The sequence below is a fragment of the Pipistrellus hanaki genome, assembly GCF_964339955.1.
Source record: "Pipistrellus hanaki genome assembly, chromosome: 4".
Lineage (NCBI taxonomy): Eukaryota > Metazoa > Chordata > Mammalia > Chiroptera > Vespertilionidae > Pipistrellus > Pipistrellus hanaki.
Genome location: NC_140506.1, coordinates 6,000,413 through 6,022,848, shown reverse-complemented (window position 1 = coordinate 6,022,848; position 22,436 = coordinate 6,000,413). Strand labels below are relative to the sequence as shown.

The 22,436-nt window shown below is 51.4% G+C and overlaps 1 protein-coding gene across 2 annotated transcripts in view; it reads right to left on the bottom strand.

Annotated features, from left to right (window-relative positions):
- OSMR (oncostatin M receptor) overlaps positions 1-22,436 on the bottom strand; it is a 37,894-nt gene that overhangs the window by 2,597 nt on the left and 12,861 nt on the right. Inside the window, exons 3-16 of one of the 2 annotated variants that reach the window (XM_084880568.1) lie at positions 22,072-22,226; positions 19,511-19,682; positions 17,038-17,313; positions 15,485-15,611; positions 14,492-14,637; positions 13,703-13,845; positions 13,263-13,416; positions 11,881-11,957; positions 9,988-10,228; positions 7,823-8,008; positions 6,912-7,016; positions 5,834-6,007; positions 4,781-4,951; positions 2,418-2,499 (exon numbers count right to left, since the gene is read on the bottom strand). In XM_084880568.1, the coding sequence (XP_084736694.1) occupies positions 2,418-2,499; positions 4,781-4,951; positions 5,834-6,007; positions 6,912-7,016; positions 7,823-8,008; positions 9,988-10,228; positions 11,881-11,957; positions 13,263-13,416; positions 13,703-13,845; positions 14,492-14,637; positions 15,485-15,611; positions 17,038-17,313; positions 19,511-19,682; positions 22,072-22,226 (2,209 nt within the window). The remainder of the gene's footprint in view (positions 1-2,417; positions 2,500-4,780; positions 4,952-5,833; positions 6,008-6,911; positions 7,017-7,822; positions 8,009-9,987; positions 10,229-11,880; positions 11,958-13,262; positions 13,417-13,702; positions 13,846-14,491; positions 14,638-15,484; positions 15,612-17,037; positions 17,314-19,510; positions 19,683-22,071; positions 22,227-22,436) is intronic. The other variant, XM_084880567.1, reaches the window with a different exon arrangement.

Here is a 22,436-nt window from a genome sequence, read left to right as displayed (position 1 = left end):
GTTCCATGGAGACAGTGATGGTGCACAGGTGGGCAGTGAGGTTGAGTGAGTTGTGATGTGTGAGCACTTAGGTCAAGCATGTCAAACTCAAAGGCAAACACGGGCCAAACAAATAAGGTTTAAGTGTGTGTGGGTCGTAAAATAACAAAAGCTTCAATTTTCATAGAAATGCAGGTTTATTTCAATAGACACATGCTGAATACAAAGGGCTGAAATAAATGAGTTACTGTTAACATAAAATACTAGAACATTTTATAAAAATTAATATTTTTTCTTGAACATTAACTTACCAGACACTGAATAACTGCACAAATTATTAAGTGTAACACAAATAAACCTATTTTTCACCGAAACCAGTTTGGCTCAGTGGATAGAGCGTTGATCTGTGGACTGAAAGGTCCCAGGTTCGATTCCGGTCAAGGGCATGTACGTTGGTTGTGGGCACATCCCCGGTAAGGGGTGTACAGGAGGCAGCTGGTCAATGTTTCTCTCTCATCGACATTTCTAGCTCTCTATCCCTCTCTCTTCCTCTCTGTGGAAAATGAATAAAATTAAAAAAAAACCAAAAAAACAAATAAACCTATTTTTCTTGTTCTCTGAAAGCAAAATATTTTATGTTGTTCACACTAAACAGGTCTGTCCAAGATTAATGATGTGGCAATCGGCTGCCAAAATATTCTCTGCTGATATTAGTGTAGAGCAATGGTGCACCTGCCATAAGGCACATAAAGGACATGAATACAGCACAATTATAGGAAACAGTCATTAGCAAATGTAGTTTGTTATTAATAACTAGTACCCAGTGCATGGATTTGTGTACATTGAAAGGAAAATAATTTTAAGAAATATTTTAATATTGCCATTTACCCTTTCTCTATAGTAGAAGTGTCAGAGATGGAAGAAAATTAGTAAAATGTATGTGAAAATAATATATAAATTGACTAATAAACAACATGATATAACAACAACAAAGACATGATATAAAAAATGATATAAAAACATGATATAAAAACAATGATAAAAACAATGACTGATAAATTGATTAAACTTATTCTAATTCTCTCTAAATAACACATTGAGTAAAAACACTTTCAGAATGCTTGACTGATTTCCCTTGTGGTTAAGTATTTACAACTTTAACATCATACACTCTTCGAACTCAATAGAAAACAACATATAGCTGACCATGTCTGAAAACGGGTTCAGGTAGGAATATCCCTACTCTCTCTAGAGCAGCAGTTGCCACCCTGTGGTCCATGGACCACTGTTGGTTGGTGAGGTCTGAAAGGTTGGCAACCACTGTTTTAAGGAAACCTTTGGAGCAGCTTCGCCAACCGGTGGTCCATGGACCACTGACGGTCATGATGTCCGATGGTCTTTGTCTTTGTGACTTATTAATAGTCATTGTAAATGCTGGCATCACGGGAAACTGTCTTTGAATTAATTTAAATGGGAGGCCAGTGTCAGATGGGGACAGTTATGCCAATAGTTGGTCTTCAGACATATTCTGTCGATGTTGCCACTTTCTTTCAGCTTCAGAATGTCAACAGAATCAACCAAATTCATGATTGACAATGACAGATCCAAACACGCGTGGGCAACCCTAACCAGTTTGGCTCAGTGTATAGAGCATGGGCCTGCAGACTGAAGGGCCCCAGGTTCGATTCTAGTCAAGGGCATGTACCTTGGTTGCAGGCACATCCCCAGTAGGGGGTGTACAGGAGGCAGCTGACCGATGTCTGTCTCTCATTGATGTTTCTATGTTTCTATGTTTCTCTCCCTCTCCCTTCCTCTCTGTAAAAAATCAATAAAATATGTTAAAAACAACAACAATAACAACACATATGCAATTGGCGCCAGCTAGAGTTTTATATGTATTGTGCATGTGTGAGTCAACGTTTATTTCTAAATTGCTAGCGCAGTCATATGTCATATGTACTGGCCGGTCAGTCGGTCGGACAATCGGATAAACAGACAGTAGGCAATTTAGCCATAAACATAGATTATGTATAATAGGATACTGTAAAAATTAAGTTATGAGATTATTATTAAAATGTCTCTTACATACCGTTGTATTGGCTGGCCCATAAAAATATTTGTTGTGGGCTGCATATGGCCCGTGGGCCGCAAGTTTGACATGCTTGACTTAGAGCTTGGCTAACTGCATAGTGAGTGACATACAAACATTAGCTGTTGTTATTGAACAAGACTTTAACCTTTTTAAATGGTTATTGCTTCCTTTATATATTGACCCCAAAAGCAACATGTTGAACATTTTTTCAACTTTCCTCATAGCCTCCTCTGTCCTTTTCCTTTCCAGCCTATTCCTCATATTATTGGTGTGGTTTCTGTTTCTCAGACTTCTTTCCAGAGTTTTCCCTGACTCTCTTCCTGGATCACCCCCCCTACACACGTACCACTGACTCTTCACGTAGCACAGGATGGTGAGGAACAGGAGGGGGAAAACCATGGGGAGGAGGATGCGGATCAGAACACGGGCTGAAAGAGAAAGAAGGTGATATTTTAAATGAGTATTTTCCCTCCTCAAAGAAAAAAAAAAAAGATACATTTAAGGTTGAGAGTAACTTTATGTGTTTATTATTTCTCACCACTAAAAGCACCTTGTTCCCCTTTGGCGACTCCAGCTGGCTCAGAATTGGGTTAAATCACGGACTTTTTAAATGTAACAGAGCAAGCCTGGGGACCTGACCATAGCAGTGTCCAAACCTCAGACTGGTTTGCTAGACTTTTCACTGAACACACCCCGGTGACCAGTACCCCAAACAAGAAAAGGAACATTACCAGCTCCCAGAAAGCTCCCTGGCGTCCCCACCAGCCCCCTCCCTCCCAGGGGACCGCTGCCTTGTCTTCAGTGCACAACCCACGTGCCTCTGTGCTCTGCGAGGAATCAGACAGGCGGGGAGGGCCTGAGCTTTGTCACTCAGCAGGGCATCGGGGAGGCACCCATGCCACTCTTGTGATGGCAGAATGGCACTCTCGTTGCTGCAACTTGGCAGCAACTTACTTGCTTTCCAAGAATAATCAATTTAATAACTAGTCACAGCCAAGGCTAAGGAGGTGTAGCCAAAGACGGGAGATTAGTGAAAGCAGAAAGTACACTTGAGATAGAGTTATATATGTCATATATGGGTGTGTACACACACACCTCTACCAGCCAAGTAAATACCAAAGAGAGAAGAAAAATAGCCTGAAAATAAATTAGAAATTAACTCCAAATGGCAAGAGGAGTGTGCCTCACTGACTAAACTCTGCATCTGGCTTGGAGACGTGGGCCATGGTCCTGTGATCTGCCTTAGACACATGGGCCATGTTCCATGATCGGACTTAGAGGCATGGGCCATGGTCCCCTGTCCTTCCTTAGACACGTGGGCCATGTTCTATGATCTAACTTGGAGATGTGGGCCATGGTCCTGTGACCTGCCTTAGACACATGGGCCATGTTCCACGATCTGACTTAGAGGCATGGGCCATGATCCCATGACCTGCCTTAGACACATGGGCCATGTTCCATGATCTGACTTGGAGGCAATGGCCGTGTTCCCGTGTCCTGCCTTAGACACATGGGCCATGTTTCGTGGCGGCAGTGAATGTCCCAAGCTGCCCCTGCAGTCACGTGTCCCCATCACCGGTCAGGGCCCGCAGGCAGCACTTCTACCCAAGGAGCCCATCCTGTCCCATAGCCCCACCTTCAGCAAAGGGTCCCGGCGCCCGGGACAGCTGGTCACGCCAGGCAGGCATCTCGGCCCATTTGTCTTTCCTGGAGGAGTTTCTCCAGAGACACCTCCCGCCTGGACCTCTGTGCCCCCTGCTGCACCTGCTTTCTCCCTCCTCCATCCGTCTGGTCCGCCCCCCTTCCTGGTGGGTGCAGGCTAGGCTTTGCCAGGGGACTCCTATTTACCATTCATTGGCTCCTACCATTCTGCTTCCTTCGTTCTTCATCTTTTGGGCCAAAGCATTTTGAAAATATGGATCCCTCTCTCTCTCTCTTTTTTTTTTAATCCTCACTCAAGGACATTTTTCCATTGAATTTTTTTTTGTGGGGGGAGAGTGGAAGAGAGAGAAAAAGGCAGAGAGAAACATCGATGTAAGAGATACATCGATTAGTTGCCTCCTACACGAGTCCTGACTAGAGCCTGGGCCAGGAAGAGCCTGTAACCAAGGTACGTGCCCTTGACCAGAATTGAACCCAGGACCCTGTGGTCCACAGGCTGACGCTCTACCTACTGAGCCAAACCAGCCAGGGCTGAAAATATGGATCTCTTTATCTCACTCTCTCCCCACCAAATCTGCAAACACCCGTTTGGGAGCACATACTTCTTGCCCAACTGCACCTGCCACTCATCACACCCGCCTCTCATCGCCCCCGGAGAGGCCCAGTCCAGGAAGCAATTAGCTCACCACCGGGTGAGACCAGCTCAAAGGCCAGCTGCCTTGAGCCCAGAGCGGGGAACACACCACCGGCTTCCCCCCGTGGACTTGTGCGCTGCCCCTCAGCCAGCACTGAGCCATCTGCGGCTTTCAAACTGGCAGGCCTGAGCGCCAGAGCCGCGCCGGGGGCAGGAGAGAGGCAGGAGCAGGTCAGGCCACGATCAGTCCGATCAGCCCACTCAGCGGTTTCTGTGGGGCAATTCTGGAACATTTTCTGCGAAACAGTCTGGTCCAGAGACAGAGCGCTCCGGGTCCGGACAGAGCCGGGCGTGTGTGTGCTGGGGCGGTTCCCGCGCTCGGGGAGGCAGCGGCCTTGCCCAGGGACACTCACGGTGCTGGTCACGGGTGGTGATGACATTGGTGAAGGCCTGGGCAGGGCCCTCGCCGGCCCTCGTGTGCGGAGTGACCAGGAACTCGTAGAAGGACTCCGGCTGCAGGTTCTTTACCACAAACGTCTTTTGCTCTGGGTTGTCGATGTCATGTTTGCAGCATGCGGTGTTATCTGTGGTGTGAAAAACATGGAGCGTGTGAGAGAGCCGGCACTAACACTCCTGTTGACATAGCACTGTGAACATTTTCATAACTTCAGCACGCAGGGACATTTTCAGGACTTGATAAGGAAGGCCAAGCATCCACTAGGCAAGAGATGCTGGTGGTCAGGGGAGAGCACAGTTCTGTAACAGGTGCCAAGCCCTTGCCAGAGACTTACACACACATGTAGTAGTGCACGAAGCTGCAGGTGGCTGGGGAGGAGCCCGAGCCTCGGCCGGGCACTGTGCTGCTCCCACTCATCCCGCACCCACTGTGCCTGCGTCCGCCACCACTCAGTAAGTTCACTGTCACTCCCCTGTGGTCTCCGGGCTGCAGCAGCCAGCCGTGAGCCCTGCATCTGGCACCCATCGGTCAGCTGAGCAGTGCTCCTGCTGTGGGAGTGCACTGACCACCTCAGGGCAGCTCCTGCATTGAGCATCTGCCCCCTGGTGGTAGTGCACGTCATAGCAAACGGTCAACCCATCATTCAGTTGTTCAGTTCCTTAGGCTTTTATATATAGATACTGAATGCCAACTGTAATTGAAAAAATAATAAAAAAAAAAAACCCAAAACACTAAATAACCTTTAACAAGGTCAAAGGGCAAAAGGAAAGGGGGTTAGCAAGGAAGTTTCCTTCGTGGCAGGACTTCTTAAGGAGATGGCGGGACTTCGAGTGCTTCTAAAAATATCAGGCCACGTGGTTTTTAAGTTAAAATATTGGCCCCCATCATCCTGTCCACCTCTGAACGTGCTTAAAAACATGACCTGCAAGAACATACACAGTCAGATGGCAGCCTGACCCGTGATTTTAAACAGTGACATGTTACCAGGGTACACGAACACGCATGTCACCTGGGAGGAGCGCCTTCGTGAAGCCCGGGAGGCACTGCTCCGCCTGGGATCGCAGGTAGATGCGGTAGCCTCGGATGAAGCCAGGCTGGGCGTCGGCAGCATAATCCTCCCAACTCAGGGTGAAGGAGTGGGAGGTCAGGTTGTTTACGGTCACGCGAGGGTTGTCCGCAGGAGCTGGGAAGGAAGCCGGGGTAAGAAGAGTCAGGATTGGGAAATATTCTCTAAGTGTCCCAGGACCCCCCAGATACCAACATCCACGGAGGAGGCTCAAGCCCCTTATATAGCGCGGTGTGCGGTGTAGAACCGAGCGTATGGTTGGCACTCCATGTCTGTGGGTTCAACCAAAGACGGATCAGAAACCCTATTTTTCAATATTAAGTTGGGAATCTGTGATGGGAAGCCCAGGGATGTGGAGGCCTGACTGTGTATTTATTGGAAGAAAAAAAAAAAAAAAACCCTCATGTAAGCAGACCCACGCAGTTCTAAACCATGCTGTGCCAGGGCAGCTGCATCTAGAATTCAGGAACAGACGGTTTCTTAAAAAGGCCCTATTCTCTTTTTGCTGTGTGGCCTTGTGTTGCATTTCTCTGGGCACCTATTTCTACATCTGGGAAAGGGGAGGCTTGAACAAGAAGGTGCTCAGACTCTTCCCAGCTCTCCCAAATGATGCCAGGGCACGAGTCTTCTAGAGAAAAAGGTGAGACTCCTTAGCCCCCCCCCCCCCCCCCCCCCCCCGCAGCCTCTGGGGTTGGCTGTGGTCCTCCTTTCGCTGACATAAGTCCACCTGCACAGGGCAGGCGCCATGTTAACTGCAAACAGTCTCTCTGTGCAAAGAAATAGGCACTCTGGGAAAATGAGCAACGGCTTTGCCCTCTTTTTGCAAAGCATTTGTACACTGTGTTCAGTGAAAGTGTCTCATGTTAGTATGATTTTAAAACAATCTGTTAGGAATGCAATGACCACAGTGAAGAAGACACTGAACTTAGGGACGGTGTTGGAATCTTCCTAAGCCCCAAGCTGAGCCTCTGGATTGTTCTGAGCAAGCCTGCTGTGGGCACATCACAAGCTTTCCACTCACCTAGTTCCTGGGAGTATCCCGTCTTCCTCTCCAGCAAATAGGCCATCCTTTCCGGAGAAATCCCGTAGATCCTGAAGTTGTATTGGACCCCTGGTCGGAAAGCATCTGGAGAAGAAAAATCAACAGATTTTCACTAACAGTGCAGGGTGACCTTCTCTTTCCTGCTAAAAAGGAGAAGGAAAGAGGAAGTTGTCCCCTTAGTAGTCTCCTCGGGGATGCTGCCCTTTGTCCCATTGCCTGCCCTCCCCCCACTGGCCTCGGAGTCCCTCATGGTCTCCAGGCAAGCCCGTGGGCCTGTTCTCTGCATCAGGCCTGGAGGAAGAGCTCTCACACACGTGTGCATGACATGTGTGCATGACACCATGCAGAATTCGACCAGACAGAGAACCACCACCAGCCTCCAGTGACTGCAAAGCCCACCAGGGACGTGCCTTCTCTCTGCCCAGGAGAGCCGTGTCTGGAAGGCTTTGCTTCCCCCTCCTCGCTTCCCCCTCACACTGCAATCCACCTGCAGTGCCCACCTTGCCACTTACATTCTCTAGCCAAGGGGGACCTCACCTCCTCATTCCCCAAGGGCTGATGAATGCCCTCCTGGCCTCTATTACACTCTGCACCCAGACATGTCCCACATTTTCACCTCGAGTCCAGCAGATGGCGCTACCAACCCCTGCTCAAGCCACAAACATTGATTTTGCTAACAAAGGAGTCTTAAAATTACAAGTCCAATGTGGGAGGCAAGTTCTGTATGTTCCACTAAAGTTGAAGGGGAAGATGGTCGATGCCAATCACTGTCCTAAATGTCTCCCAAAGCCACACACTTCTTTGGTTTGTGAACGCTCTCTTCTTCGAGATGGTCCAGACATCGCGCTGCAAGGCGGGTGGGACAGCATGGTGACGTGGACGGTTCTCACCTGACTTGATGACGGTGCTGGTGGCATTGGGGCCCAGGCTTTCCCACCGGAGATCGCAGGGCGGCTGCCGGGGGCCGTCACACCATTCCACCACGTAGCCGAGGACATCGCCAGGTGGCGGCTCCCAGGACATGGAGACCCCGTCCCCTGTGCCTTGAGCTCTTCCTTCTCTCACCTCCGCTGTTTCTGAGATGCGAGGGGTGGGAATTGCGGCGAGGACAGAAAGAGAAAAGACCATTGGGATATGTATTAAGTCGCACTACGCAAGGATGTGCACGCTCCTCATGGCCAAGGCTGTCACCTCAACATAGTTTATGTGCCCGGTAGTCTTTGTGAGGTCTGACAGTTGGGGAAAAGGTAACATGGTCTTAATGGACTACCAGTCCTATCGACTTAAAGCAGGGCTGCCCTGCATCCTGCGGGTGGGAATGCCCCCATTCCCCAGGCAGCGGTCTCAGCTTCCATCCGACAGGAGCCAGTTCCCCATCAAAGAGTGAGCCCGCCGGCAGCTGCCCAGAAACTCAACCCCTGCGGACCACGTACTGCATGGTGCAGACGGACATTCAACATGTACTCTGTTTGCCTGCAGTTCCCATTTCTCCGGGCGTCCTGTATTTCATCTGTCTAGCCTACCTACCGCTGAGCATTATGGGAAAGCATGGTGCTGCTAACTTTGCCAGGGCACCATGTGACTACCCAGCCAGGGCGCCCAAAGGACCCTGCAGCCCTGGCACAAGGCAAAGGGCCTTGCCTGTACCCCACAGACAGGGCTTCCCTCTCCCTTCAGCAAAGACACAACGTGTCTCCCATGCAAGCAGCATTTTTCACGTCACTCCTTCACACTGAGATCTCCCCCGGGATTTAGAATCACAGCTCTTATCAAGCTGCTTCTTTACAATTACAAGACTGTTTAAGGAGGGGAGGGAGAGGCGGACACGGGGGTCACCTCCTTGGTCTGTCTCAGAGTCTGCCTGTGTCTTTAGCCACTCAGTGACAAGAATGCGAACACAGGGGAGCTGGAGAGAGCCCCACGGAGGGAGGGCGGGGAGGGTCTGAAGGCTGGAGCACGGGGAAGGAAGGAATGGTGGGAACCCCAAGACAGACAGCAGCACCCAGCAGTGTCTGTGCTGGGCCTCGTGCGAGGCCACCTTCCTTTCGCCTCCCCTGCCCAGCGGAATGGAATGCCTGCTTTTCCTGTCCTGGGTCTGATGCGGACAGAATGTTGTAGACAGTCATTTCCTCTGCTAAGTGCTGGTCTTGGCAGGCAAAGCTTATGTTAAATAACTCCTTGGTTTTCTTCTGCGCCATGATCCTACGTCCTCTTTCTTGATGTAATGCACAGTTCTTAAAACAAAACGAAACACCACCACCCTCTAATCTAGCCCACGTAACCCCAATTTAAGCCCAATTGAATGATACATTAATACCACCTGACCTCACCCCGTAAGCAGGGTCTGAGGGTGTCATAGTAGTGGCAGGGTTGCCAGGTTCATGGGTGACCCCGGATGTCAACTGTATTATGTTCGTTCAAGCATGCATCGCACACAGAGTGCTCCCAGGGGGTCAGTGCACCAACCCCATTCCCAGCTCTCCCGAGAGGGAAATCGGTGTCATCACTGATTTTACATGTAGGGTTGTTCCCACCTTCTCCTTTCACAGGGGAAGGGTGGGGGGAGGGGATTAGCCAGTCCCCACGGTTACTCTACAGCTTTGGCAAACCCCTCTGGAGATATGATCCTGGCTCTTTCGGTCTCTAGAATGTTCCTGGGCTCTTTACAGGCGGCAAAGACTGACAACATAGTTCATAACATCATACCTGCAACTCATCCTTCATAAGCCGAGAGTCACAGGTACACCACCTCCCCCTCTCCGTTAGGACTGTTGGTTGGTGGTGTATTTATTTGAGTAAATCTGGGATGATTTCCCCAGTTTGCTGAAGAGTCGCCAGGGCAGAAATGGCCCGAGCGATGGCTGAAGTCCTTCTCCCCACAGGGGAGGACTGTCCTGGGAGCCCACGGCCACGCCCGGACCAAAGGGGAATGGCTAAAGCTGTGGTCGCTGGACGTTCTGTCGCCCCAAGTGACTGTCTTTCCGACTCACCCATCTCTACCCGTGACATCCCCAACGTGCTCCCAGAGGGTACAAGGCAACAAAGCACCACTCACGGTTCCCAGGGTTCCAGGGGTCCCCAAGGTCCCCGGCGATGACCATCACAGACGCGGGGGACGTGCCCGCCCTGTTGCTGGCCGTGACGCGGATTCGGTGCGAGCAGCCGTCGAGGCTGAGTTCTGTGCCGTTGGCCGGAGCGGGGATGGGAAAGAGCTGGGAGCTGGAGGGTGTGTGCTGGCGTTCCGTGGCTACAGTGTAGAACTGGATCTCCCCGTGGGCCTGCGACCTGGACAGTGGCTGCAAACGTGGACACTCGTTTCAAAATGGGCTTCCCTCTGGAAGGAGTTTGCACACTGACTTCTTCACCTTTTCTCCCTCAAATGCCTACACACACACACACACACACACACACACCAACAAATTACAGTTTAACAGAGAAAATAACCCTAAGCCCAGACTTTCACCAGGTCGTCTTCTCTCACGCTGAGCAGAGAGCCGGCTCCGGAGGGCTGAGCTCCCCCTAACGAGGCCACAGAAGAGGGGGGGAGTCAGGAATCAAGAGAACAGGGGGTGAGGGGGGGGGCTCTCTAGCCAGAATTTAAAAGAGACTGAGTGGATACTGAGTGGAGAAACCATCCATGAGCCCCGGCAGAGAGCCCAACTCCTGTCCTCACCCCCCGCCCCCTGCAGCTGTGTACCCCTTCGCAGGGCCCACGGTCCCTCCTAGAAGACTCCCCAGTGGCAGAGAATTCCCTGCTCACCTAGTCCCAAGCCCACTCCCAGGGCCTGCCCCTCAGCCTACCCTCCAAGGACCAATGGTGCCCCTAAACCTGAGAGCGGGTGGACAGGACATGGACATGTGGACTGGCATGTCCACACGTGTGCACACAGGGCTTGTGGCAGAGAGGCCAGAGAGGAGGTGGGAAGAGAGCGGTGGGTGTGGTGTGGCTGGCTCTCTCAGAATGGCCACACATTGGTATCAACCGTTGGGGACCTGAGAGCTCCGAACACAGACCTGGCCTTCTGGGTGGCCAGGGGCATATTCGTCAAGGTCAAAGGGCACCATAGAGTGTATTACAGTATTTCAGCTTGACTCGTAAATTTTAAACATACATGCTGTGACTACTCAAATCATCGTAACTTTGAAGTATGGCGATCAATGTGCTTCTCCAGTTACACTTGTGGCGTGATGCTGAACTTGAACTTGGTCTAAAGAACCCCCCTCAGAGGCCTGACCGGGACTCCCTGCTTTCAATGAAATTCCGTCCCTGAAATTACCTAACCACACCTTCAGAGGGAAGAATGCACTCAATCACATCTGTTCTTAACATCCTGGCCTGCAGAACAGTTGCTTTGTCAATGAAATGGCAATTGGGACGTTTGCACAGCATCACTTTACAGGCCTCTGGGCGGGCCACTGACCAGGGAAAACATCTTGTGACTCCAGAGCTCAGCCTCTGCCAGATGAGCATCGAGGGACAATGGACCTCAACCTCACTCCCAACCCCCCTCCTCCCCCAGGGCCCTCCATAAGCTTCCTCGGGGAGCTCAGCTCCCTTGCACACAGCTCTTTCCATAAACTGTCCGCTTGAGCTTGGACTGAGGTCGGTGCTCATTTCCACCACATTGAGACTCAAGGACCTGGCATTCGAAGTCTGATAACACTTGTGCCCTGGGGTCTGCACAAGTTGGAGGGGCCCGAGTAGAGGCTACAGAGAGGCAGGTCCTGACAATGAGAATGGTCATCTGTGCAGTGGGCGGTCAAGGTCAAGGACAGAGCAGTGCAAGCATTAGCCACATGGGTGTGGAGCAGGGTTCCCCCACTGGGCGAGGCCTGCCTCATTCACGGTACGGACCCCCCTAAGTTCCCTACATTGGAAGACTGCACCCAAGTCTGCTTTGTTTCCCGTGAAAGACGGGCCCAGGAAAGCTGGCCCTTTGCCTCTCACCTTCCAGAATAAAGTGACATTACAAGATCCCAGCGTCGGCCTCACGCTTCTCCAGACATCAGGAGCCGTGGAGGGTGCTGGAACAAACCAAGAAAATTCCTGGGTCACAATGCGAGTGCAGAACCATACATTCCAGCTTCCGATGACGACGGCTATCCGGGAGGCTTCTCTCTCTCACTCTTTGTGACTTTTCTGCCCATTTACCTACGGCCACCCTGTCCATGTTTCACTAGGCACACGTAGTAGGTGCTTAACAGAAGGTCTTCTGTATCTGAATAGGACATCACACTGGAAGCCCTTTATGAACGCCAAGCCTTCTGGAAGCCACCAAAGAATTTTGGGATCATTTTGTCCTTTAGACCAAGTCTAGGGGCTTATGAAGGTAAATTCCCACACCGGCTGGACTCCACTGAAGCCGGTTTTAATTTGCTAAGGGAGCCACTGGAGAAGCCAACTGTTAAATCAAAATCAAATACTCAGGCCCAACGGGGGCCCAAGTTGCTTCCTCAGTAAACTGGGCAATGGTAGTACTTCATTACCTTGAAGTAGGGCTGGGCCCTCCAGTCAGCTGAGGCCTATTTGAGCTCTGACACATAGTCATTTGGGAGAAAAACTATCTGATCTTGCATAGTGTGGAAACGGCCCCTGAGGGCACGACAGGGCGAGGGGGGGGGGGGCGCTCACAGTTTGCTGTGGCTGAACCAAAGACTTATCAATCATAATCAAGTTTCATTATATTTCCAAACTTGGCCTAGAGTTATTTGGCATGAGACCAGTGCTTTCCTTGGCACGGACGCCGTGCTTGCTGGTCCTGAGTTAAAAGTCCTTACTAATTAACACTGCCCCGAGTCCAGCGGGAACCCAGCCATGCCAGGAGCTGAGAAACCACTTTGGCGCAAACAAAGATGAGAGAGAAAGCAGAGCGTAGAAATAACATCAACAAATGTTCCAAGTGGATGTCTTCCCACTCAGATCTCATTAGCCAGTTAATTCAGCTTCTTTATCTTTTGTTCTTTTTTAAAATATATTTTTATTGACTTCAGAGAGGATGGGAGAGGGAAAGAGAGATAGAAACATCAATGATGAGAGAGAATCATTGATCGCTGCCTCCTACATGGGCCCCACTGGGGATCAAGCCCACAACCTGGGCATGTGCCCTTGACCAGATCGAACCGGGGTCCCTTCAGTCCACAGGCCGACACTCTATCCACTGAGCCAAACCATCGAGGGCCGGCTTCTTTTTCTTTTTAAAGATAGCACCCCGCCTCTTTTGTGGTATTTCCCCCTTAGCGTTTGGTACAAACAAGAGCTCTCAGCGAAGTCAGCCACCTCCCACCAGTCAGTGTGGATCCCTGCGTGGACCGCCTGGGGTTGGGACGTACCAGCTTGGGGCGTGCTGAACTCCTCCTGGTCGGCCCACTCGCTCCATTTCCAGAAGTGCTGGGCCGCGCAGCGCACTCGGGCCGTGTACTCTGTGGCGGGGGCCAGGCCGCGGAAGGAGTACTGACCGATCCCCCAGGTGGAAACATTGTGCTGCTTGATAGGAAAGACAAAGATCGGTGAGCAAGCGTTCTCCTCTGCAAAGCCAACCCCAGCACTCACAGCCTGAGCTGGGCTGAGACTGCTGCTTCTTTGGGAAGGAAAACCTCTACGGCCCCCTTCGGAGAGTCTACGATGAACTTCATGGACCCTTTTTAACCCTTACCACCCACACCACTGGCACCCACAGAGAGTAAGAGTTTAGAGAGATTCTCCTCCCGGTCTCTCTCTGACCTGGGCACAGAGGGGTTTCTGAAAACAGAGTAGTAAGCAGAGTCCTTACTTGTACCACTCGTCCCTCGCCCTGGAGCTCCACCTGACACAAAAGCGTGAAATTATTCCCCAGGGGATGTACCGTCCAGGTCAGGGTGGCATTTGTGGCGCTTACGCTTTTCAGGGCTACATTAAAGGGAGTCATCGGGTGAACTGCCAAAAATAAATAAATAAATAAACAAACAAATAAATAAAAGGGAGAGAATAAGGACACAAAGTGAAAAGGGTTCAAGCACAGATCCAGAAGGCTTTGGTACATAAGCAGGTCTTTCCTCCTTTATTTATTCAGTGAGTAGTTTTCGTTTATTTTTGAGAAAATGGCAAACAAAACCAGACTTGCAGCCAGGATGGAGTAAGCCAACTGCAACCTTTCTCTGTCACGGATTACTTAGACATTCTGAATGGAATACAAAAAGAAACTACCCGAGGACTCCTACAACTAAATAAACCGGGCAGATGGAGGAGGGGCGTCTGAACGCGAAGAAGCGGTCCATGGGGAGAACGTAACAGAACGCAGTCTGGCCAAAACAGGAACCAGAATGAGCAGAATGACCGAACTGACACGAATAAGGCGTCATCACCGTCCTCATTGTGAGGTTGGGGGGTAAGCTCACGGGTGCTTTTACATTATCAAACCAACCAGTAAGAGGGGACCGTGGGCCATGCATGTGTCCATGAAGAGAGGCCTTAAAGGGTAACTTTCGCTTAGGATGTGAATTAGACAAAGACCTGCGGCACATTCACCACCCCGCCCTGTGCCCAACAGAGACACCCGTGGCCGCGGCAGCTCTGGCCTCACCTCGGTGCTCCAGGTGGAAGTGGAGAGTGACATGCCTCTCCCTGAAGTCGTTTTTAGCCAGGAGTGTGAAGTTGTACATTTTTTGTGAGTCTACTTGCCAAGAACACCAGTTTTTTGGTTTACAGGATTGATTTTTCCCGGAAAATCTTAAAAACAAAAACACAGTTTTCCTTAAAAACAAAAACAAAAGCCCCTTTGCTTCACTAATCTTAAAAACAAAACCACAGTCCCAGGGTTTAGGCTCCGGTCCATGAGGAAGTGCACCCCGGGCTCCCTCAGGGAAGCTCAGTGGCTTTACAACCGTGTTCCCCATGAGCACGTCCATCCATCCATCACCACCCACCCCCGCTGCCGAAACACTGCTTCCACAAGTTCGGCTTTTGGGGTGAAATAGGGGGCGGGAGCCACCGACTCCTGGGAGACCCCCTTCCTTCCCTTCGGATCGTCTTAAAAAGCTGGACCTGAGGTAGACGCAGCTGGAACTCTGACTAAAAGGGATGGAAGTATCTTCACATCCAGATGAACCATTCACCCAGAGACAAGGAGGCATGGGTCAGACTGTCGGACCTCAGAGGGAGTGTAGGGGAGGGTGGGGATAAAGGGGAGAGATCAACCAAAGGACTTGTGTGCATGCATATGAGCCTAACCAGTGGTCAAGGACAACAGGGGAGTGGGGACATGTGTGGGGAAGGGTGGGAGGTGGGCATGGGGGAATAAGGACAAATATGTGATACTTTAATCAATAAAGAAAAATTTTTTTAAAAGATGAACCATTCATGGTCTGTCTTGTCATTTTGATGCTACGCTTTCCTTTGATGGCACTCGGATCGGACGCGCTGGACACTGTGACCAGCTCAGACCTGCTAGGACTGGCAGGGCAGCTTTAAAATATCTGTTCAAATCTGTGCAACATCTAAACCCAGCCTTCGATGTGTTGTCACCAGGACTCAAACGAGGCCGAATCTGGCAATAATGTAAGGAGTGCTCACTTACGATTCATACAAGTAGCGTTGGGAGTTGAATTTCCTAGAGTCAGTGTAGTTCCCAGGGTCCCACGTGCAGTTCAGAGTCTTCAAGTCCCGGGTCTCACAGGAGAAGCCCTTGGGCTCCTCCAGCACTTCTGTCCCCGGAAGCAAAGACAGACAGACGGAGGCCTCGTGAGTCAGAGGCAAACACAATGCGGAGCTCTGCGTGGGTCTCACAGCCAAAGGGCCCCTCGCATGGACGTGTTCCCTGTGCACGCAGGCGGTGCATCATGTTGGCCTGTCTCCTCCTTCCCCTCCTCCCTCCCCCCATGCTTTTCCGAGCATCGTGGGCATGATGGGCATTGTGGGTACGGGTGGCCTGCGTGCTGCTTGCAGTCTCGAGTGTGTTGGATGGATGCTGCACGCCCAGGGCTGCTGCTAGGTGCTCTTTAGGGCTGCTCAGCCACAGAGCGAGCGAGTGAAGAAGTGAAAGAACCAAGTCAGAGTGGTCTGGTGCTGCATTTCGGAAGGAAGCCGTGGCTAACAGAGAGCCTGGGGTTACCCCTGAGCTGCCAGGAAGTTGGTGAGATTTGGGGAACCTGCTACCAGCAGCCGGGAGCTGGGAGTGCCAGAATGCTGCCCACCCAACCGAAGAGGCCAGGCCGAGGAGCACAAACCAAGGGCCCGGGAGCCCGGGAGCCGGGAGGCCTTGTCAGGGAAGCGGCGAGGGCGCAGCGGCAGAGCTTGCCCTGATGTGCAGGGAAGGGCAGGCTTAAGACAGAACAGAGGAGCCACGAGACAGACGACGTGTGCACACAGAGCTATGGAAAGCCCAGTGCTCCCTCCCCCCGCGGCCGCCCACTGGGTGATGGGAGTGCGTGCTGAGCCCCTGTGTGTGCAGCCAGCAGCCCAGGGCCAGCCCCTCCGCTTCACTAATCCTCACACAGCTGTCATCGACCCCTCCCCAGGGGCAGACTCCAGCTCAGAGAGGCTAAGAAATTCGGGGCACAGACAAGCATCAACCAATAAATGCATAAATAAGGGGAGCAACAAATCAGTGTTTCTCTCTCTCCCTTCCCCTCTCTAAAGTCAGTAATTAAAAAAAAAAACAAAAAAACTGGAATTTAAAAATTCTTAAATAAAATAGGTCCTCAGAGAGCAGCTGGACATTAAAAAAAAAAAAAAAAAAAAAAAGTAAGAAAGAAAGAAATTTGGTCCACCTGGCAGGCCCAGCACGGGAGAGAGTCAGCCCCTGTGCCCAGACATGTTCCCAGGTTAGAGATTGTGCAGGACGCGGCTGCACAATCTCTAACCTGGGAACATGCGGCCTTGGGGCGAAGGCAATGGGGACGTCTCCAGGTCATGACCTGCTCTCTCTCTCCTTAACACTCTTGGTTTCCGGCATCCAATGCCAGCAAGGACCAGGCGTGGCAGGAAGTCCTGCTGGGATTGCTCCAGGGTTCCCTTCCCCGAGTCCCTCCTGGGAGACTGGGGAGGCCAGGGAAACTGGACCATGTTCTGGTAAAGAGGACCTGGTTCCTCAGGAGGCGGGGAGAGGGCGGGGACACGGTGCGTGCTTACTGGCGACAAAGATGGCGAGGCCCGGTTGGGTGTGGGTCCTGTCTTCCTCGCAGAAGAAGTTGGACCCCGTGTTCCTAACGAAGGAAATGCTCCTCAAGGTGACCACGGACACGTGTGGGTCCAGCTGCTCTCCGGGGACGGGGATGCCATTCAGCTTACAGACTACGTGACTCTGGGGGTGCCGGGAGACGTAGCAGAGCGTGACATCGGAGCCCTCCTCCGCCTTCTTCTCTTTGGGGAAAACGAGCAGCGGCTCTGGTCCAAGCAAACTCGGAGCTGCAAGAGGAGAGAAGACATCGCGGTGAGAAAGAGACCCAGAATCCAAACGGCCCCTCCCGTCTCGCTCTCTGCGGTGACGCTAGCTGCTCTGCCTCTGGAGGAGACAGGGGCCTCCATCTCCACAGCAAACCTAGGAACGTGGGTGCACACAACACAGTCCCGGGTGCCAGGCTCCCATGTCCAGACCCCTGTACTGTGGCCTCTGAGGACTGCTGGGTCATTGCTCCTGGGGGTGACCATGGCCTGCTCCGTGCTCCTCGCGGGTGGGAGGCCTTGTCTTGAGTGGTATGTCCATTATCTCAGGCCATCTACCCCCTTCCCAGCCAGAGGTTAGGCAGGGCGGAGCTCAAGTTCACTGGAGGAGCAAAGCCACAGCCACACACGTTAGGTCTGGCCAGCCCCACAGCCACGTCCTGCACAATCTCTAACCTGGACTGGCCCCCACATTGCCTCCTGCCTCCTCGGAAATGCCAGCCTCTCAGCCATCTCCCTGTGCACCAGCCCCTCCCTATGTAAGGCCACCTGCATGTAAGAGCCTCCTGGCTCTCCCATTGTAAGCAGCAGCAGCGCGCTCCCCAGCCATGCCTCGGCCCCCTCCCCACCGGCCCGCACAGCTGGCCTCCCTGGAGAGCTGCCTGCGCTTACCACTGCTCAGAGTCCCTCCCCCCACTCCCAAGCCCACCACAGTCCCGCTGCTGGCCTGGGAGGCACCCCAGTTTCCATCGCTTATGTCACCCATGCGGAGTGCCTGGTGTGGGTGTGCTTTACGGTCCCCAGGTGATTCTAACGTGTGACCATGGTTGGGAACCAGTGCATTGGGGGTTAGGAATAATCAGGGTTTCCCCTTTATTCTTGAGTTAGTTTGGAGATAATAGTTTGGAGAAATATAGTGTATTTTTTTTTTTAAATCAAAATAGATGTTGTTTATAAAGTTCATCCTCATTACTCTTTGTTTGTTTTAATTGCTGTTTCGTCTGTAGGATGCAATGGTTTCTGGGTTTCTGGGCCTCAGTGGTCTGGGTTGGAACATGGCTACACCCCTTCATGGACTGATGACCTCGTCTGGGTTTTTGTAACACAGTGAGTCTCCTTACCTGTGAAGCTGACAGATGTGCAGACATGAGGACTCAGTGTGTATAGTGCTTAAAACAGTGACAAGAATGTAGATTTAATTCTATTACTTAGTATTAAACTAACCCCTAGGCTACTCATGGGTTAATGTGTTATCCATTTGAGTTCATAGACCGGTATAAACACTTAACAAAGAAATGGTTCTGTTGGTCGGCATTCCAGATAACTTGGCAGGATATATAGTTGAGAGAACCAAATGACATTGCTTAGCTGAATCATAAGAAATGGTGGCGTACCCACTGTAAATTTTAATTACAACAAAATTAAATTATCAAAATTAAGTGATATCTAAAGTGTTATTTACAGTCTCATTACTCAAAAAATTGCTTTCATTTTTCCATATGTCCCTCCCTTCTCTCTACGTTAAAGGTACTGGCAAACTAACCACAGGGTCAACACCAGCCCACCGTCTGTTTTTGTAGATAAAGTTTTATTGGAAAACAATCACCGTCATTGATTTCCATGTTGCCTGTGACTGCGCCAAGGACCCAGTGGCAGATCTGCACACACACTGTGTGTGTCATTCCAATACAAACATGTACAGCTTGTGTTCTGCTTGGTTCCCTTAGCCTTCCATACACATTTGGAAATTAAATAAAAATGGTCTGGATTTGCATAATTATTTCAATGGATAGATTCAGAGGCCAAATCTCGGACATCTCTCTCCTGGGGCCAACACCCAGCTTGTTCGCTCCAATGGGAAGTAAGCTTGTTAGTTCCACTGGGAGCCAGAGGAAATGACTGGTGTCCTCCGAGTGCCTCACAGAGGACCTCCACACTGGGCTATTCATCCCCAAATGGTATTACATTAAACTCACTCTTTCATCGCCTCACTTCTTTTTTTTTTTTTTCTTAAACATTTTTATTGATTTCAGAGAGGAAAGGAGAGAGAGAATCATTGATCGGCTGTCTTTTATACACTCTCCCCCCAACCCCCGCCAATGGGGATGAGCCTGCAATCCAGGCATGTGCCCTTGACCGAATCGAACCTGGGACCTTTCAGTCCACAGGCCAACTCTCTATCCACTGAGCCAAACAGCTAGGGCATCACCTCACTTCTTACCGTCTGCCTTCACCCATGAGCTCCAGCTGCTCCAGACCCTCCGCTGGGGCATCCGGGGATCATCCTCCTTCCCCCGTATCCTTACAAAGTGCGTGGCACATTCCAGAGGCAGCTCGGATTTCCACCTCTGGCACAGGGTCTGGTCCTGCTGCACAGTGGTGGTGTAGTTCTCCTGGAAGAGGGAGAAACAGTTGGGAACGCAGCCACACTGTCCTGGGAAAGGGCTTGCCTGGACTTATCCCAAAGCCCCCAGCCCCCCAGCCCCCCCCCCCCCCCCGCAACTCCACAGCATGAGCCGGACCCGCCATCCTTCCCGGCCAGCTCCCGCTGCTCCGACCACTCAGCGAGGAACGGCCAGAGCCTCTTGCTCCTCAAAGACTCAGCTCCCAACCCTGACTGGTTTGGCTCAATGGATAGAGCATCAGCCTGCAGACTTAAGGGTCCCAGGTTCGATTCCGGTCAAGGGCTTTACCTTGGTTGCAGGCACAGTCCCAGTGGGGAGTGTGCAGGAGGCAGCTGATCGATGTTTCTCTCTCATCGATGTTTCTAACTCTCTATTCCTCCCCCTTCCTCTATGAAAGAAATTAAAAATATATATATTAAAAAAAACAAAAAACAAAAAAACACCTCGGCTCCCACCGCTCTGGATCTCCCACTCCAGGGGGCCCGAGTGGAGCAAGTGAGAGGAAATGGAAGCAGCTCAAGTCTGGAGGGAGAGACCAGAAATGCAGTGCTCACAGTGCTGGACACACAGGGCCTGATAAGAAAACTGCCCACTAGTAGAGAGTTACTTGAGTCGAGCTTTTCCAGGTAAGCGAGATGGATGGGGATGGTTTCGTGTTCCTTTAGGCCAGGGCCTGATCACTCAGCCAAGTCTCGGTAGGGAAAACAATTCTCATGGAGCCGGGAGCTCAAAGGTCTCCCAGAGATCAACAGATGGCTCCCCGTGTCCCCCTAGATTTTTGTCCCTTCTCTTCTCAGAGATGGTGGCCACATGGCCCATATCCCCTCCCTCAAGCTCCATCTGTCAACTCTTAGTTCCCAGAGATGTCAGCCACCAGGACTGGCCAGCACTGCTCCCCGGGAGGCTCGCCCACACTGGACTGCAGCTGGTCATCCCGCACAGCCTCCGTCTTCAGCTTCCTGAGACACTGGGACTTTCTGCTCTAAGTCACTGGATGACCAGCTGCTCTGCACCTCACCCGTCATTCCAGGCCCCCTGCCATCTACCCCACCCGCCTCCCCCTGCAGGAATCCTCTCTGGGCACAGCGGCCCACCCCGGTTCTGGAATAACTCGCTGTTTTCCCACCTTCGTGTGGGCTCAGCCCCCACTCCTTCAGGAAGCCTTCCATGCTCTTTCCTCTGGTTGCTCTCCTAAGGCTGTGCGAGCTGCTGCATCCGCCTGTGACTGTGCTCCTGGCTCCTGGCCCCAAGGGGGGGGGGGTGCTGCCATCTTCACACACCGGGGCTCCAGGCGTCCATGCAGCGGGCCTCCAGAATGCCTGCATTCAGGCCCCACCGCTGGGAGACGGAGGCAACAGCCCCCTGGCGCTCCCTGGGGAAACCGAGTCTGCGTCCAGGGCCCTAAGGGCCAATGGCACCTCTGCAGTGTGTGTGTGGAGGTCGGGGGGGGGGGGCGGGCAATGGCATGGCGCACAGCCTGGAGCTGGCAAATGCTGAGGCCTTCCCTCCCCGGGAGCCCTGGACCCAGACCTCCACGGCCCTAGAGGAGTAGCCCTGCACTGAGTAAATGGAGGTCCCAGCAATGACACGTCCTGTGTCTGCCTTCTCTCCAGGCAGCTCCTCCACTCCCCTCCAATGAGAAAACATATCCCCCCCCCCCACCGGACAATGAGGGGACAGTGGCACCGACAGGTTATGTAGGTGGCCCAGACCATCAAGGACCATTGAAAGAAACCACCAAAGTGCCCACTGCACTAGACCAGGAAGCATCAGGCAAATCAGACACAACCATGATAGGAATCAAGACCAAGGCAAAATCTATGCAAATAATGCAAAAGCAAAAGTGCGGCACCAGGATTTTCTTCTCGTAATTTGTTACTGGAAAAGCCACCTGGGATGTAACCAAGGCCACCATGGAGTGCTTTCCGGCCAGAACACGAAGGTGCCAGACTCATTCATTCTTCCTACCTGTCAGCACAGCGCAAGCAAAGATTGACTGGAAGCCACGCTGGCAAGAAAAAGTTGCCAAAATGACATCTCGTTTACAAAATCTCTGGTGGAACCGGAAGAGGACTAAGCTGGTTGATCTTCATGGAAGGGGAGTCAGTATTCACTGGGACTGACCTAACACTTCTGAGGGGCCCAGCAGGGCGGAAGACGTGAGCTATTCATGCGTCCCATCCAACCTGCCCAACCAAATTGTCACATTTCACTTTGTCCCCGATCCTCTTCACTAAAAACACAAAAATGCGGCTGTTTAGGAACGCTGTTTTGAGTTGCTAACGTGTTTCCATCCTGGGGTTTTCTGTATATTATAAAGGAAAACTCATGACACCAGAAAAGGACTTTTAAAATATAGAGTCAAAACAAAACTTACCACCCAGATGACATTGGATTTGTTAATTCTACTGATTTCGATCTGAAAAGCCATTTGTAATTCCGGATGAGTCATGTTGTGGACACTCCATTCTATTTCCAAACTCTGCTCTGTGAGATTGACGTGCACACTCAGCGATAAAGGTTCGGACAAGACTGAAAGACCAAAACGAGACACGAAATGACACTTAATAGGAGTAGGATTGAACAGCCACAGATCCATATTGTTCAACATCATGTGTTCAGCTTTGAAAGGTACAGCTCATATGAGCATCCTAAAGTCAGACACCTTGAAAAGCTGGGAGTTTAGAAATCATTTGGAGATTAAGAAAGTAAGACTTACGTGAATGAGATGATTTGGTTGAT